The sequence below is a fragment of the Anguilla rostrata genome, chromosome 13, assembly GCF_018555375.3.
Source record: "Anguilla rostrata isolate EN2019 chromosome 13, ASM1855537v3, whole genome shotgun sequence".
In the NCBI taxonomy this organism is placed as follows: domain Eukaryota; kingdom Metazoa; phylum Chordata; class Actinopteri; order Anguilliformes; family Anguillidae; genus Anguilla; species Anguilla rostrata.
The window spans coordinates 34,007,376-34,025,374 of NC_057945.1; the positions used below are offsets into that span (position 1 = coordinate 34,007,376).

At 48.9% G+C, this 17,999-nt stretch overlaps 1 protein-coding gene across 6 annotated transcripts in view; it reads left to right on the plus strand.

Annotated features, from left to right (window-relative positions):
- The window catches only part of LOC135237926 (AMP deaminase 2-like), a 56,430-nt gene extending 38,942 nt beyond the window's left edge, over positions 1 to 17,488 (plus strand). For 5 of the 6 annotated variants that reach the window (XM_064305488.1, XM_064305491.1, XM_064305487.1 and 2 more), the window contains exons 3-18: positions 105 to 235; positions 1,301 to 1,369; positions 2,916 to 3,027; positions 3,395 to 3,581; positions 4,273 to 4,414; positions 5,137 to 5,226; positions 6,956 to 7,085; positions 7,500 to 7,694; positions 8,137 to 8,268; positions 8,715 to 8,878; positions 8,965 to 9,091; positions 9,602 to 9,765; positions 10,308 to 10,428; positions 10,631 to 10,804; positions 10,973 to 11,083; positions 11,439 to 17,488. In XM_064305488.1, coding sequence (XP_064161558.1) covers positions 105 to 235; positions 1,301 to 1,369; positions 2,916 to 3,027; positions 3,395 to 3,581; positions 4,273 to 4,414; positions 5,137 to 5,226; positions 6,956 to 7,085; positions 7,500 to 7,694; positions 8,137 to 8,268; positions 8,715 to 8,878; positions 8,965 to 9,091; positions 9,602 to 9,765; positions 10,308 to 10,428; positions 10,631 to 10,804; positions 10,973 to 11,083; positions 11,439 to 11,654 — 2,265 coding nt within the window. In that variant the 3' untranslated portion in view covers positions 11,655 to 17,488. The remainder of the gene's footprint in view (positions 1 to 104; positions 236 to 1,300; positions 1,370 to 2,915; positions 3,028 to 3,394; positions 3,582 to 4,272; positions 4,415 to 5,136; positions 5,227 to 6,955; positions 7,086 to 7,499; positions 7,695 to 8,136; positions 8,269 to 8,714; positions 8,879 to 8,964; positions 9,092 to 9,601; positions 9,766 to 10,307; positions 10,429 to 10,630; positions 10,805 to 10,972; positions 11,084 to 11,438) is intronic. The other variant, XM_064305489.1, reaches the window with a different exon arrangement.
- The last annotated feature ends 511 nt before the right edge of the window (positions 17,489 to 17,999 follow it).

Here is a 17,999-nt window from a genome sequence, read left to right on the forward strand (position 1 = left end):
TGTGTATGTGTGCGTGTGTGCGCATGCGTGTGTGTGTGTGTGTATGTATATGTGTGTGTGTGTGTGTATGTGTACTGTCCCTCACTGCGTCCCCCTGCCTGCAGGAGCTGTTCACGCGCAGCCTGGCGGAGAGTGAGATGCGCACCGCTCCCTATGAGTTCCCCGAGGACAGCCCCATCGAGCAGCTGGAGGAGCGCCGCCACCGCCTGGAGAGGCAGATCAGCCAGGATGTCAAGTGAGAGACGCTGATCAGCACCTCCCTCTGAGGGAGCAGGAGAGAGAGCACCACCTTCTGAGACACATAGGATAGAGCACCTCCCTCTGAGACACACAGGATAGAGCACCTCCCTCTGATAGAGCACCTCCCTCTGAGACACACAGGATAGAGCACCTCCCTCTGCGGGAACAGGAGAGAGAGAATCTCCCTCTGAGACACACAGGATAGAGCACCTCCTTCTGATAGAAAACCTCCCTCTGAGACACACAGGATAGAGCACCTCCCACTGAGACACACAGGATAGAGCACCTCCCTCTGAGAGAACAGGAGAGAGAGCACCTCCCTCTGATAGAGCACCTCCCTCTGAGACACACAGGATAGAGCACCTCCCTCTGAGAGAACAGGAGAGAGAGCACCTCCCTCTGATAGAGCACCTCCCTCTGAGACACACAGGATAGAGCACCTCCCTCTGATAGAGCACCTCCCTCTGAGACACACAGGATAGAGCACCTCCTTCTGAGAGAACACCTCCCTCTGAGGGAACTGGATAGAGCTCAAATGAATGTATACTAATATAACTGAAGCAATATGGAAGCAAAGTCAGTGGTAACAGTGGGTTAATGTGTATGTGTATTTTTATGTGAAACTGAGGTTTTTGTTTTATAAAGCATATAGATACAGTCTATGGTCCACCACAGTTGATGGCTTCTTGCTGGGATGCATGATGTCAGGTCCTGACATGGGCCAGTAGGTGGCGCAGCTGTGCATGCGTGCGTGTGTGGGTAGGGTGAGGACTCTTGAGTGGCAGTTTGTTTTTCAGCCTGCTCTACTCACCCAAAGCATGCCCAGCGCCCGCCTGGCAAGGCTTCGCCTCCTGGCCACATAACCAATCGGGTTTAACCACCACGGTCTGATTGTGTTTCTCTCTCTGTGTCTCTTCCTCTGTCTCTGTCTCTGGGCCTTGTCTTTGTGTGATGTGTCCTCTCACTGCCCCCCCCCACCCTCCATGCTGCTTGGCCCTGCCTCACGCCCCGCCCCCCGTTCCTCGCCCCCCGCCCCTGATCCCACCCCCGTCCCCCCCAGACTGGAGCCTGAGATCCTGCTGCGAGCCAAGCAGGACTTCATGAAAATTGACAGTGCTACAGACCTGGAGTGAGTGAGCCTCTTCCTCTTCTTTCTCTCCCGTTTTCCTCTCCTTCAGACGAGGCCTTTCAAGCGCTTTTGAAGTGCCAGGCCCCTGCCGCTAAATGTCAGCCCAATCAAACGCCGCGCCCTTTCTTTCCGCCGAGCTAGCCGGCGCCTGCGTTTGAAGCAATTAGCACCAGCGTTTCTGCCGCTCAAGCAAAAAAAAAAGCCTGCCAGCTTTTGATCTGTAGATGAAACCCCAGCTGTGAGCCTCTGTGTCCGCTAACCAGGCCGGTCTCATCAGGGCTGTGCCAGGAGCCACAGACCCAGCGTATGCAGGAAGCTCTTTAGCCCCGCCCATAGCGTCTAACTCGCCCGTACCAGGAACACTCCAGAAGGTACTGAGGAGAGAGAGAACCGCGCTGACCACAGTGTGTGACCTTACCGAAGGCCGCGGAAATGTTTAGATTCAATTTTTAATCATTCAGGCACGCTGCCTGCATTTTCAATAGACAGCTGACATTTTGAAATCGAGATTTCATTGGACACTCCAATTTGATTGGCACATTTGTGAAATTAATCTCACACAATTATGTTTGATTAAATCTGAAGCCCCATGGCTGGGGGGGGAGCTTTTGTTCCATTCAGGCGTTTAGAAAGGGCGACTGACCTTTAGATTCAACTTCATTTTTGAGCGCTCGATTTCAAAGTCCTCTGAAAAAAACTTTCATTTGAACCCAAGTGAACCTGAACCAGAAAAAGCCCAGAGAAAGCTTTTCAGCGGCCGTGATGTACCACTCATTTATGCATAAAGGTCAGCTCCTTGGTACATGCATTTCCCCTTCGGCTAAAGTTTTGAATATTTAAGTCCTGCCAGCCAGTTCTGAGTCATTTAGAGAATAGCCACCTACTGATGCATTAAGGTAAAAATAAATAAACAATAATAATAATGGTGGTGAGAGCTGGGGATGAAATGCAGTTAGCTGTGCAGTTAGATCATTAGTTTCCGACAGCCGTGTAACAAATCACCTCATTGATGTGTGTGCCACATAACGCTAATGTATCGAATGCTGCCGGAGGCCCTGGGGATCCATCTCAGCCAGAGTTCTCTATCCCAGAGTTCCAGAGCTAGCTGCAGCCTGCAGTGTATCAGAGAGAGCAGCTCTATGGTGCTGCTGAGCAGTGCTGGAGAGCCTGGGGCATGCTGGGAGCTGCTGTAGTCTTTTGTGCGTTGGTGGGCTGTGCCTCCAGGGGACACTGCTGCCAGCTTCTTGAGTAGCACAACCTGGGTATCTCCCAGGGCTGGCGGGGGAGACCTGTAATCCAGTGTTGTTTTCCTCTTTTTTAGTCTTTCTCTAGCTCACTTTTCCTCTCCACCGCTCTTATACTCGCTATTTATATCTCTTTGAGTCTGTGTGACATTCCCTGTCTTAATGTCTCACTGTCCGCAATGCCCTCTTCATCCATTTTACTCTCTTTCCTCTCTGTATCTTCCTCCCTCTCTCTTTCCACACTCTATCTCCCTCTCTTTCCCTCCCTCCCTCCCTCCCTCTCTCTCTCGTATGTTTTCCAGGTTCATGAAGGAGCAGAGCGAGATGGCCCTGGAGCACTTCCCTAAGGACAGAGATATGGTTGTGGAGAGGGAGTACCAGCGTGTGTCCATCTCAGGAGAGGAAAAGTGTGGGGTGAGGGGGAGGGGGAGGGTGAGGTGGGGTGGGCACTGGGCAGGACTGCGTTTTCTCGCTACAGTTCTCTTTAAAATAATGGCTGGTTCCTGTCATCTAGCACTCGTATGTTCTTATGTAGCTCAGTCAGAACTTCAGGCAGAAACACAGATTGAACTCAAAAAGTAATTAAGCTCATTGTTACTCAGCCTTCACTTCTTGGCAGGTTGGTGACTGTTCAAAGTAGAGGCTGTGTGAAAGTGGTGAAGGAACTTATACAAATATAGTGGGGGAAAAAATTGATATTAAATGACATCAGTTGAAGAACCTGTTCTCATTGTTTAAGACTGTGAATTCTACAGCTCCCGCTTGGCTCCTCCCACCTCAGGTTCCCTTCACGGACCTGCTGGACGCAGCCAAGTGTGTGGTGAAGGCCCTGTTCATCCGGGAGAAGTACATGGCCGTGTCCATGCAGAGCTTCTGCAAGACCACCGCCCGCTACCTGCAGGAGCTGGGGGAGAAGCCCCTGGAGCTCCGCGTGTACGACGAGATCCCCGAGACGCCCGTGTCTGCAGGTACGACAGGAGCCGCGGCAGGGGGCGGGGCTACAGGGACCTACGTGGGTCTGGGGGAGGTGAGATTGACAGGAGGGCGGGGCTACAGGGATCTACGTGGTCCTGTGAGATTGACAGGAGGGCGGGCTACTGGGACCTACGTGGTCCTGGGGAAGTGAGATTGACAGGAGGGCGGGCTACAGGGACCTGCGGGTCTGGGAGTGAGATTGACAGGAGGGCGGGGCTACAGGGACCTAGTGGTCCAATGACGGGGGCGGAGGGACACGTGGTTCTGGATGAGATTGACAGGAGGGCGGGGCTACAGGGACCTACGTGGTCCTGTGAGATTGACAGGAGGGCGGGGCTACTGGGACCTACGTGGTCCTGGGGGAAGTGAGATTGACAGGAGGGCGGGGCTACAGGGACCTGCGTGGGTCTGGGGGAAGTGAGGTTGACAGGAGGGCGGGGCTACAGATACCTGTGTGGTACTGGGTAAAGTGGGACAGACAGGAGGGTGGGGTTAAGGGTTATTTTAGGTGGTGATATGTGCATTGCGAATGAGGTGATTGCTCTGTAATTCTGTTATTATTCTTCATATGTTGTCCGTCATATTGTCAGTGCAATGAACTCTAAATGGACTCACTGAACTCTAAGTGGAAGTTTCTGACATGTAGAGAAATTTCATGCTCATCCCTCGTTAACCTCTCCACAGACGCCCCTGTGCACCCCCCAGTTTCGGAGACGCACCCCTACGAGGGCCAGGACCCCAAGAACATGCCTCCGGACACGGGCTATGGGTGCAAGATGGTGGACGGTGTGATGCACGTGTACACCAAGAGGACCACCATGGAAAAGTAATGCAGGCACATGCCGATCAGTGTGTGCACAAAACCCTGCAGTGCTCTCACTGTATAGAGTGTGCTTATGTCCAGCTTTCCAAAATGTAATGGCAGTCCAGGGTTGACTCGGGCAGTGAGTCCTGAGTGAAACACTGTTGATCAGAAAAAAGACGATGCTGACTCTACTTCCTGTCCAGAGCTGGAATGCTTCTTTCAATGAGGGCAGAATAGTATGCATTGTGTACTATAAAGGCCCAATGTTTTGTCATTATAGAAATCTGAACAAGCCACTGTGTGACTGAGTGGCTTGGGGTTCTGACTCAGCTTCAGCAGACCATAAATACTGTTTCCAGATTGTCTTTCTGCATGAGGAAAAAAGGAAATGTATTTGCCCAACATAAGTAACATTGTATGGAGGCCGGAGTGTGGCACAGTGGGTAAGGAACTGCGCTTGTAACCGAAAGGTCGCAGGTTCGATTCCCGGGTAAGGACACTGCCGTTGTACCCTTGAGCAAGGTACTTAACCTGCATTGCTTCAGTATATATCCAGCTGTATAAATGGATACTGTGCTTAAGTTGTAGTTCTGCATGGAAAAGGAATGTATTGCCTAAATAATGTAATGTATGGTTGAACACAGTTAAACTGTAAGTGCACACTGGTGATAGGGATACTAGTGAGGCTAAGAGGGACTATGAGGAAGAAGCATGTTTAAAGCTGTCCCTCCCCCCCCCCCCAGGAGCACAGAGCTGGACCTGCCCTACCCCGACCTGCAGGAGTACATCGCGGACATGAACGTCATGATGGCCCTCATTATCAACGGCCCCGTGTGAGTACCTCCGCCAGCTCCCAAAATCTGCTCACGCTCCTGTCAGCATACTCCCAAAATCTGCTCACGCTCCTGTCCGCATACTCCCAAAATCTGCTCACGCTCCTGTCACCATACTCCCAAAATCTGCTCACGCTCCTGTCAGCATACTCCCAAAATCTGCTCACGCTCCTGTCAGCATACTCCCAAAATCTGCTCACGCTCCTGTCAGCATACTCCCAAAATCTGCTCACGCTCCTGTCAGCATACTCCCAAAATCTGCTCACCTCCTGTCAGCGCAAACTACTCCTCATCCCAAAATCTGCTCACGCTCCTGTCAGCATACTCCCAAAATCTGCTCACGCTCCTGTCAGCATACTCCCAAAACTACTCACGCTCCTGTCCGCATACTCCCAAAATCTGCTCACGCTCCTGTCAGCATACTCCCAAAACTACTCACGCTCCTGTCCGCATACTCCCAAAATCTGCTCACGCTCCTGTCAGCATACTCCCAAAACTACTCATGCTCCTGTCCGCATACTCCCAAAATCTACTCACGCTCCTGTCCGCATACTCCCAAAATCTGCTCACGCTCCTGTCAGCATACTCCCAAAATCTGCTCACGCTCCTGTCAGCATACTCCCAAAATCTACTCACGCTCCTGTCCGCATACTCCCAAAATCTGCTCACGCTCCTGTCAGCATACTCCCAAAATCTGCTCACGCTCCTGTCAGCATACTCCCAAAATCTGCTCACGCTCCTGTCCGCATACTCCCAAAATCTGCTCACGCTCCTGTCAGCATACTCCCAAAATCTGCTCACGCTCCTGTCAGCATACTCCCAAAATCTGCTCACGCTCCTGTCAGCATACTCCCAAAATCTGCTCACGCTCCTGTCAGCATACTCCCAAAATCTGCTCACGCTCCTGTCAGCATACTCCCAAAATCTGCTCACGCTCCTGTCAGAATACTCCCAAAATCTGTTGACGTTCCTGTCACCATACTCCCAAAATCTGCTCACGCTCCTGTCAGCATATTCCCAAAATCTGCTCACGCTCCTGTCAGCATACTCCCAAAATCTGCTCACGCTCCTGTCAGCATACTCCCAAAATCTGCTCACACTCCTGTCCGCATACTCCCAAAATCTGCTCACACTCCTGTCAGCATACTCCCAAAATCTGCTGACGTTCCTGTCACCATACTCCTAAAATCTGCTCACGCTCCTGTCAGCATATTCAGCCCTCGCTGTCGAATTTATCACCGACCAGCTGCGAGCAATTACTGCGTCCGCAACCCGGCCTGTGAGAGCGCTGGAGGCCCCTTCAGTTTAACGAGCGAGGCGTAGCCTTCGCCGATGGGCACTGAAGTACACTGTGCTCCGGGTACACTTTGTTTTTTGCTATCACAGAAAAAAGATTTTACAAGAAAAGCATAATACCAAAACAGACCAGACATCATGTCGCAAGATGGGATAACCACACTGAACAGCAACAAACACACTGCTGTTGTGTGTGCATATTTTGTGGGGAAAATAGAATAGAGATAGTCATTTTAATATTAATCCCATTTGGTAAAGGACTACAGTAGTCCGCAGTGTTACCGTAAACAATGACTATTCAGGTATCACTGTTAAGCTATGAAGTCTCATGGTAAAATGCCAGCTGCTCTTAATAACCTTAACAGCTGGAAAGCCGTCGGTCCTTGCGCGGGCGATGCCCCGCTCACTTCCTGTCTGTGACCTCCGTGAACAGGAAGTCCTTCTGCTACCGGCGGCTGCAGTACCTGAGCTCCAAGTTCCAGATGCACATCCTGCTGAACGAGATGAAGGAGCTGGCCGCTCAGAAGAAGGTCCCGCACCGCGACTTCTACAACATCCGCAAGGCGAGCACCGTCGCGCACGCACACGCCCACACTGCGGTCTGGGCCCGGCGCTGCGCTACGATTGGCCGGAGTCAGGTTTCAGCCCATTTCAGGTGTAAATTGGCAAATTCAGAACTGAACATCCATTAACAACCAGAGTGCTGCCACCTAAAGGACATTTTGGCAAATGCACCAATTGATTTTACAAAATGTAAGGAGCCTTTCTGTCTAATACATCAAATCAGTTTGATGTATTAGACATGGGATTGCATTGTAATTGAGTCAGCTGTGATATAAACAAAACTGAACTGAGGAGCTGAGTGTAGTATCTGTTTTAACTCCTGGACCTTCATCACACACACAGAACTCTAATGGCTATTTTGTCCATCGACTCTCTGTGAATCTGAGTGAGCGGCTCTCTGGCTCCCCCTGCAGGTGGACACGCACATCCACGCCTCCTCCTGCATGAACCAGAAGCACCTGCTGCGCTTCATCAAGCGGGCGATGAAGAAGTACCCCGGTGAGATCGTGCACATAGAGAAGGGCAAGGGCCAGACGCTCATGGAGGTGTTCGAGACCATGAACCTGACCGCCTTCGACCTGAGCGTGGACACGCTGGACATGCATGCTGTGAGTCCTGGGGGGGGCTAATGGGGTCTATAGATATCTCCAAAGGGGCAGTCAGACAGTGTCCAATGCTCATGCATACACTCCTATGCTGATTTACTGGTCGTGGGGTTAGGTGGAGAAGCAGCTGTGTCCGTTTGGAGTTCAGGTCACGGAAGGTTTATTTTGCTGTTGTGCAGTGAAGACCGTTTGGTTTACCTTGATGAACTGTCTGTGTCCATCCTTGATATTTTCTTTCTTTTTATCCTGCAATTATTATGCATAGACATCATTACATTAGAGTTTTGAATATCCCTGGTGTTCTGTACCCTGAATGTAATACTGCATGTATTAGAGAGTCTGTTATTATGTCAGTAGTTTGTAGTTTGTCTGTTAGGATGTCAGTAGTGTTTGAGAAAGCTTGTGGGGCTGCATGATGACTGTGGGCCTCCCCCTTTTTTTTTAGGACCGTAACACCTTCCACCGCTTCGACAAGTTCAACGCCAAGTACAACCCCATAGGGGAGTCCATCCTGAGAGAGATCTTCATCAAGACCGACAACCACATCGAGGGGAAGTACTTCGGCCACATCATCAAGGTGCGACGCCAGCTCAGCTCTCCACCCTGAGCGTTCTGCCTGGGGGGCTGAACGTGTTTCAGCTCCTGACTAATTATATTCATTCCCATAGCTACAGGTAGCAAAATGAACAAAAACGTTACATAAAATGTATTTAACCGATTAAATGACCCTTCTATTTGTTAAACTTTAGTCTTAGCTGCAATGTATGGTCTGAGGGTTTGATTGCTGGCCTATACAGTGCAGTGCTATAGTGGGTAGAGAGCGGAACCTCAGTGTTGATTCTTGGGGCAGACAGTATGTAAGCTTTCCCAGAGTAGCTCATGGGAAGTCAAAGCACATCAAGGCCCGTCCAGATACTAGCAGTCCAGTCAGTCAGAGAGGCGCCCGAAAGTGGGAGTAGTCCTGCCTGCCCGGCCTGCCAAACGTGCCCCTGATCCTGGTGCCCGCCTGCCTGCCTGATTCAGGAGGTGATGGAGGACCTGGAGGAGAGCAAGTACCAGAACGTGGAGCTGCGGCTGTCCATCTACGGGCGGTCGCGGGACGAGTGGGACAAGCTGGCCCAGTGGGCGGTCAAGCACGGCGTGTACTCTGACAACGTGCGCTGGCTGATCCAGGTGCCCCGCCTCTTGTGAGTACACGCGCCCCCCCCCCAAATCTCACCCCCCCTCCCACTGCGAGACGGCCGATTTACCGCCACATATCCTCTTCCCGCAGCGATGTCTACCACACCAAGAAGCAGCTGGCCAACTTCGAGGAGATGCTGGAGAACGTCTTCCAGCCGCTGTTCGAGGTCACCATCAACCCCCGCAGCCACCCCGACCTCCACCTCTTCCTCCAGCACGTGAGTGCCTCTGTTCCTACGGCGGAGCTATGGCGCTTCTGCCATTACACCTCTTAGAAAACCATTACAGCACACACGTCTACGTCTTGCAGAACCATTACTGAACAGAGGTCAGCACTGCCATCTTATTTTTTTTATGGGTTAATGTCTCTCTTCTTAGGGGCTGTATGTAATCTATATGTATTCAGAAGTTTTATTCTGGTTCTTTGTTAGCATAACTAGTTTGTACTTGTGATTTAGTGGTGGTGCGTCTATGCTAGCTGATCTGCGAGTGATGTTAGCCACGTCTGGCTGTGTCGTTCATATTAATAAGGTGAATGTACTTATGTTGCTCCAACATTGCTCTTGACAACATCATCCACAAAATGAATATAACATAGGAAGTGCAAATCTCTAAAACCCTTTTCATCTCTGATCTTGCTCAAATTTGTTTGTGTGTGTGTGTGTGTGTGTCTGTCTGCCTGCCTGCCTGTCTGTCTTGTCTGTCTTTGTGTCTGTGTACACGTTTAGGTGGTGGGTTTCGACAGTGTTGATGACGAGTCCAAACCTGAACAGCACATCTTCAACCTCGACAGCCCACTCCCGGTCAACTGGACCGAGGAGGACAACCCACCTTACTCCTACTACCTGTACTACATGTACGCCAACATGACCGTGCTCAACCACCTGCGCAGGTAAGTCAACATGACCGTGCTCTACCACCTACGCAGGTTAGCCAACATGACCGTGCTCAACCACCTGCAGGTTCAACATGACTGCTCACCACCTACGCAGGTAGGTTAGCCAACATGACTCAGTGCTCAACCTCGCTGCCAACATACATGCTCAAAGTCAACATGACCGTGCTCAACCACCTGTGCAGGTAGGAGACCACAGAGTGACTCGCAGCAAACAACACACGCTGCGCGATGGACAAGTTACATCAAGACATCAAGAGCAACGCTTACCATGTCTCAACAACATGACCACACCACCACAACATGCATAACACTGAGTTAGTGCCACATGCCATATGCACTGTGGTAGAATGCGCAAAGTAAGATACAGCAAGATAAAGTGCAGACCACACTTAACTTGGAGAAATTGGGGAATATTATTTGGAGAAATGAAGGGGCAGTGTTATGTGTTATTCAAGGGGCCTAGAATGCACTGCAGTGATATTGTGATCGACCGAGGCTGATCAGTCCTCCGCTGCTCTCCTGGTGTCTGTGTGCAGGAGGCGGGGCTTCAACACGCTGGTTCTCCGCCCTCATTGTGGAGAGGCGGGGCCTATCCATCACCTGGTGTCTGGCTTCATGCTGTCAGAGAACATCTCCCACGGGCTGCTGCTGAGGAAGGTGAGGCCACGCCCTCTCCCCTCTCTCTCTCCCTCTCTCTCTCTCTCTCTCTCTCTCTTGCTCTCTTCCTCTCTTCCACACGCTCTTTTTTCTCTCACGTAAGCTTTGTATATATGTAACTCTCTGTCATAATGTCTAAATCTCTCTCTCTCTCTCTCTCTCTGTCTCTCCCTCTCTCCCCCTCCCCTCCCTCCATCACCAGGCTCCAGTGCTGCAGTACCTGTACTACCTGGCCCAGATTGGCATCGCCATGTCACCCCTGAGCAACAACAGCCTGTTCCTCAGCTACCACCGCAACCCCCTTCCAGAGTACCTGTCCCGCGGCCTCATGGTCTCCCTGTCCACCGACGACCCCCTGCAGTTCCACTTCACCAAGGTGAGCCCCGCCCATTCTGAACCGGTGCCACTTCACCAAGGTGAGCCCCGCCCATTCTGAACCGGTGCCACTTCACCAAGGTAAGCCCCGCCCATTCTGAACCGGTGCCACTTCACCAAGGTAAGCCCCGCCCATTCTGAATTGTGTTTATTTCCTCTCCCTGCTCAGGAGCCCCTGATGGAGGAGTACAGCATTGCTGCTCAGGTGTGGAAGCTCAGCTCCTGTGACATGTGTGAGCTGGCCAGGAACAGTGTGCTCATGAGCGGCTTCTCCCACAAGGTACCGGCCCCATGGCCTCTCCCTCACTCCTCCCTCTCTCACCCCACACGGCCTCTCCTCCTGACCTTCCCACTCCTCCCTCTCTCACCCCACACGGCCTCTCCTCCTGACCTCCCCACTGCTCCCTCTCTCACCCCACACCTCCTTCTTTCATCCCTCTCTCCCCCCACACTGCCTCTCCTCTACTGATACCTCTCTCACCTCTCACCTCCTCCTTTCATCCCTCTCTCCCCCACACGCCCTCCTCTCTCCTCCTACCCCCACAGCCTCTCCTCTGACCTCGTCCTCCCTCCTCCACACCTCCTCCAAAGTACCCAACATGCTCTGTGCTTCTGACGCTGCCCCCCCCCCGCAGGCGAAGAACTACTGGCTGGGGCCCAAGTACATCAAGGAGGGCCCCGAGAACAACGACATCCGGCGCAGCAACGTGCCGGACATCCGCGTGGCGTACCGCTACGAGACCATGTGCGAGGAGCTCAACCTCATCACCCAGGCCGTGCGGTCCGAGGAGCTGGAGACCATCGAGGAGGAGGACACGCTGTCCATGGCCCCCGTGCCAGGAGCGCAATAAAGCCCCTCCTCCTCCTCCTCCCTCACCTCCTCCGTCCCGGAGCAGCACAGGGAGAAAGGAAAGGAGACCCCGCCACCCGCAAACCGCACCCCCACCCCACACCACACCCCACTCCCTCCTACTGAATTGCTGAATTGCGCACTCTCACCGTGTTCCTGTCCAAAAGCCCAGAGTCATCCTCCCCAGACCAGTGGGCCAGTGTGGGCCAGTTTGAGCCAGTGTGGGCCAGTTTGGGCCAGTTTGGGCCAGTGTGGGCCGCCTGTGTGGCTCTGTCCAGGTTTGGCCGGGTTGATGCTGAATTCACTCATTCCTTCGGTTCCTCTCCTTCTCTCTGCCAAGGAGGTCATTGTAGACGTCTCCTTTCCCTTTCCTTCTGTCCTTTTTTTTCAGTCGCACTCCATACCCCCTGCTTTCTTTTGGCCCCTCTCTCTGTTTTTTTCCCACAATGCTTTTGTGTAAATCTCCCGGCCAGTTGGTAATGAGGCAAAGCTTCAATACTCTAGTGTATTTTAAAGTCTGTGTGGTAAAAGGGCTGTGGTGTTGAGGGCAGCCTATTCTACTCCTCCTTTAACAGAAGCCACAATGGTGTTTTTATTTAAATGTGTGTCAGAAGCCCCGCCCCCTCCACCCTAAGCCCCTCCCCCGTCATGTGACCCAGCATGTGAAAATCCCTACCGTCTTGTGAAGAATGCAGGCTCTCTGCCTGAGAAGCTACCAGAACGCACACACACGCACATGATAGGCCATGTTCATTCTGATCTTTTTTATTCAAATGTTCTAGTGATATTGTGACATCACTGCCCATGTGAAAGACTAGTATGCTGAAGTATGCCTGAAGTACACTATTTTATACTTAAGAATACTTGAAGTGTAATGAAAGTTTTTTTTCACATGGGTGTGGAGATGTGACATCACTGTGGAGATGTGAGAGCATTATTCAGTAGATGGCCTCTGCACATGACAGGAAAACAAAGTAATGCAACACAAAGAGTTCTCCGTCTCTGTCGTTCTGTTTGGACAGAATGGCAGCGAGAAGCATGTTCTCCGTTACTTCTGCTAGTTATTCATATATGTTCGTTGCACCACATAGATTGTGGGACCAAGCCAGAGGGGTCTACATTCCATGATATGATTGCATTGTGCAAATGGTCTTTTAACTGCATTTGAAAATTGATTTGGGACACACTGTATGTTCAAGTATTTATATATTTATTTCTATATATATGTGGTTCTTTGAATATTAGTTTGGTAGATGTGTGTGGGAAATGCCCTTTTACTGAGTGTGCAGTGGCGGTCCATGTAGGTGAGGAGGCCCGTAGCCATGATAAGTCAAAGGCCTTCGCCAGTCCTCAGCCATATCACCAGTAAACATGGAGTCCACCCTAGCCACGAGGCCACGCCCATTACTTCAAACGCCAGCGTGTTCTGTGGAGAAACGGTACAGTCCTGTCCGGCATGCCCCCCCCCCCCCCCTCCCCTTACGCCGTTTTAGCGTGCGATTGACGTGTTTTTGAGACAGGAGGGGTGTGTTATGGACCTCCTGTCGGTGAAGCCTATTGGTGTTGCATGCGCTGTCCAGTCCACACACCAGCCAGGATCACTTGTGCCTTCTCCCTTTCGTTTCTTCAGCTCTTCAGGTGGGACTGCTCCACGCATCAATGCTGAGCTCAACCGCATCAAAAAAACAATGTAATGCAGAAGTAGCTTCATCCCCAGACTTCAATGTCTTTTTTTCCATTTGTTTGTTTCTCTTTTAAATAAGTATTGGGGCAATGCACCAAAGTTTCAAGGATCCTTAATTGTCCTTGCTCTTTAGTTAATTTATTCAAGAGTAATTAGCAGTTACAATTTTAGCCCTACGACTCATTTTTCAGTTGAGGAACACTGTTGTTTGAAGCCAGGTACTTCTGGTGCACGCTGGGTAATGTATTTTTTTTTTTTCGCACGGCATTGAAACGCACCAGGTCTTGTATCCGTGCTCAGCCACTGTATCCGAGTGACTGTTTGTGCTGACTGCCCAGTGTCCCCGGTCAGAAACGCAGAACTGAATCTGCTCTCTCTGATTTGTGTCTTTCCAAAGCAAATGACTTGCTTTGAGGCTTTCAGACCAAACGGAAACCCCCTCCTGTGCGCTGCTTGGCTTGTGCTGTGCTTCTGTAGTGCGCCTGCAGCGCTCCTCCACATCGGCCGCCTCGCCCCGCTTTCCCGCTGAAAACTACGGCAACAACAGAGGGATGATGAACGCACTGTTTACAAAAGCAATGTGAAGGAGCAGCGAGCGTGTGCGTGCATGCGTGCGTGCGTGCATGTGGCCATTGCATGCATCGTGCTGCGCTTCTGCATTTCGGGGGCTGCACCCACAATGCCGCCCTGCAGCTTCCTCTCAGGGGAAGCTAACGGAAGCTAACGTAAGCTAGCTCAGCACCAGAGCGCGAGAGAGCGCCAGGCCCCGCCCTCCGGTCACGCCCACCACTTCTGCTGCTCTTCGGAGGAGCCTCTTCCTCGCCTCACGCTTCGCGGGACGGCCGTGTCACGCGTGAAACACGCTTTACATGTGTCCACCCCTCCCATTGACCTTCCGATTGCCGTTCTTTTGAAGGACCTCCATTTTGTGTTCAAATTTGTTTATGTTTTGACTTGTTTGTTTTATACCTGCGTTTGTCACGGTTAGACAGCACTGTTGTTCTACGGTAATTATTTATTATCTTGTTATCTTGTTTGCCACGCACATCGGATCTGCCTATCCATTTTGCATTGAAGTCCTTAGAGTTCCACGTTTTTGTCGATATTTTACGTCGAACTACCTCCCCTTAAGATGTATTTCTAGGAGTAGAGGTGTCCGCGGCTGTAGATTGCTGTTTTTTTAGCACCTAATCAATTCGTAGCTGTGGAGTATGCTCTCCATTCTAGTGTACTGTACACAAGACTATTATAGCCAACACCCGATTCAATTCAAATTACACTTTTGTAACTTGCAGAGGCTGATGTATCGGCGTAGTTGTAGGTGGGGGAAAGAGGGGGTGTACTGTGATGAAGATTACATGATAACAAAAAAAAAGGTTAATGAATGATATTTACATCAACAGTAACATTAAGGGGGGCAATGCCGTTAAAATAATTCCCCCTGAGCAAGGAACATGAGATATGCGTTCAGATGAAAAAAGTCTTCTGTGTGTAAACACAGAAAGAAATGGACAGCAGAAGAAACGCAAGTGTATTGTGGGTACTTGACTTCGACGGCACCGAGAAACTCTTCGGCTCTGGGCGTTCAGCCTCCAGAGAGCCGGTTTAGTTTGCATAACTTAAAAAGTGTATTTTTTTAAAAAGGTATAGAGATTAGTGATTTATAAATCTATATCGATGTCTATATTGTATTGAAGATTTTGGATTTTGTTTTCAATCAGTAGTTCTAGCTTGTGTTTATGCATAGCTTAAATTAGGTACTAAGGCTGTTCCAGTGGCCTCCGTTCTATTATTATAATAATAATAATTATTATTATTGCCTATAATTTTGTCACAGATATATTTTCAAAGTGGGCTGAATGTTTGATTTTTGCATTTTTTGAAAAGATGATCTATTAAGAGAAAGATATTCCCCTTTTGTGTGTTTGTCATTTGGGTGCTGCGTGTACTTCTAACCCATGTGGCTCCTCAATATTTCTCACAAAGTTTTTCTTAGTCGTGTTTATCAGTGGTGTGTGTCCGTTTCACACCCTATAAACAGCAACCTCCCATCCCAAAACCTGGTTTCTTACAGCTGTGATACAGCCCAGGTTAAAGAAGGAATACTTTCATCTTATTTCATGGTGTGCTGGTGTGTCCAGATGTGTCAGTGTCCAGGCTTGTCATTGGCCAAGCCAGACCCATTTCCCACTAGCCTCCTCTTACTGTCCGTCTGCTGTTGCTGACTGTGTCACAGTCTTTGATCAGGGCAAGCAGACGCACCAGCACAGTTCTGATTGGCACTGCGCTACTGAGGATTTTGTGAGAAAGTCCTTCTTCCCAAGTCTGTGAATGTTGTCTACTTCCCTGACTGAACTCAGACTAAACCCAGACTAACCCCCAAACAATGACTTGAATGAAGGCCCCCAACAAACAATATAATATTACACTGTGAGCATGTTTTGCTTTTTCGTTTGTTGATCCTACCTGTAGTGTAGTTGTTTTTTTGTTATTTGTGTTCGTAATTATACCACAGTGTGTTTACCTCCGATGTTGGGGTTGGGTTTCTTTTTTCAGACATGATTGCGGTTTCAGCCAGACAGCTGTTGAATTGGAATACCAATATGAAGTTTCCATGTCCTAGATCTGTCATTCTTTCAGAGCTATACCTGTGACAGCTGTCTATGGCTTTGTTTTTATATTTTATTTGGTTTATCTTATTTAATTTTTTTTCCACTGCCATCTCATCAGTTTTAAATACACAGGAGGGTTCGCAATGTTGTTGTGTTCTTTATTGTATCCCTCTAAACTCACTCTTCTTTTATTTGAGTGTGTTGCCGTATGTATTACTCATGTTCCTTCGCTGAGAGAATTTGGGACCTTATTTCTGTGGAGAGGGAGAGGGACGTATGAGAGACTTTTGCCAGTAGCAAACCGTTTACTGGGCTGTAAACAGAGAGTCAGCAGGAGTGTGATACCATATGAAGGGTTAAAACAAGCCCATGTCATTACACAAGTTTAAAAGCAGAAAGGAGACTCAGATGGAAAATGTCCCTTTACTGTGTTTGTGATGAGCACCGAGCCCTTTTGCCTGTGTGACCATTCCAAATGGCCTTTAAACATCCAGCGTTTTATACCCTGTTGTTCACACTAATGAGAGGCTCTGGCTGATTGTACTTTGACAACCAGTCTGTGTTATTGACTGGGGTAGGATGGTTGGACTGAAGTCGCGTGATGCAACTTGGAATGCAGGGTAATGCATTCAAATCCTTGACACTTTCTGTAAAACATTATTGTTATGTACAATATTCAATATTCTGCTTCCCTTTTCATCTCCACAGAATATCTCCAAACTTACACCTGTACTTTTTCTGACCAAAAACTATGAATGACGTGTATTCTAAGCATTGCGAAATGAAGTAATACTGAGCTGATAAAACGAAAATTCTAAAATGAGAACTGGCGCACTGGCAAATTATCAAATGCATAAATACAGAATGTCACGATAAAATATAATTCAGCTGATACAGAGGAAAGATGTGTAGATCCTCATTGGTGTTAAATAACAGTAGCAATGCTTGACGTATGTAGTTTTTATGGTAACTAACATCGCTAAATAGGGGTCCTTTTTATCTCAAGCCCTTTAATAGTGGGCGGAACATTAGGTCATACTTTTCTTATGTTGCCCTTGCAGTAGACTAGTTTCAGGTTCTCCTCATCCTGCTATAAAAATCACTAAATGTCATATTTACACCTCTGACACTGGAGCACTAGAGTCTGTGACTATACTAGCAATCAAACCGATAGACGTGGTGTTTCTGCCTCAAGGGCAAGAAAGTTAGCTGCCAAATTTTCACTTAGCTTTGTGATTGCTTTGTAATCTAAATTCCTTTTTCTTTCCTACTGTAAATTGGGTCAGTCTCCACTTAAATGAGGATTCGTGTTAACATTTTTTATTTGGTCAGTGCTTCACTTCTTTATCTCTGTTTATGTATGACTTGCATTGGGATTTTTCATTTTTTTCATTTTTGTTTTTATTTTTATTTTTGCTCTACTGTAGTCTCCAGTCACCAGCTTTCAGTGAATGCCAGTACATTACCGTCTGTCAAATGCTTCTGAGCTAGTGTGTGTAATGTTTAATAAAGAAAAATAAAGCATGTTTATTCATCTAAGGAGCGTGTCTTGTGTGACAGTTAGTACAAGCCCCACCACCTTAGTAATTTCCCTTTGCAGGAATATTTGCCCTTCGGTCATTGTGTTTAGATGTTAAACTCGTTTATTTGGGATTTCACATTCTACACAAATATGTACATTTCTAATGAAATAAAAGAGCATATGATGGTCTATTAGCATTCCTAACCCATAGCATTCCTAAAAATATAATAGTAATATAAATATAGTAATAGTGCTAAGATCTTTTTATCTGAATCAACAGAAAAGAAATTGGTATTCGCCCCAAATGTTTCCTTTCCTTAAAGGTATACACACATTCTCTCTAGGTGACTTTTTACATGATCCTGTACTGTAGATTTATTCTGCAGAGTCTGCTTTTGATTTGCCCCAGCTGTAGCTGCTTTGGTAAGATTTTGTTCAACTTCAAGTCAGTTTGGCTTGACCGAAGGTTATAATGGAGAATTATTAGTATCTATACCCATGTCATTAAGATCTGAGTCAGCAAAACTA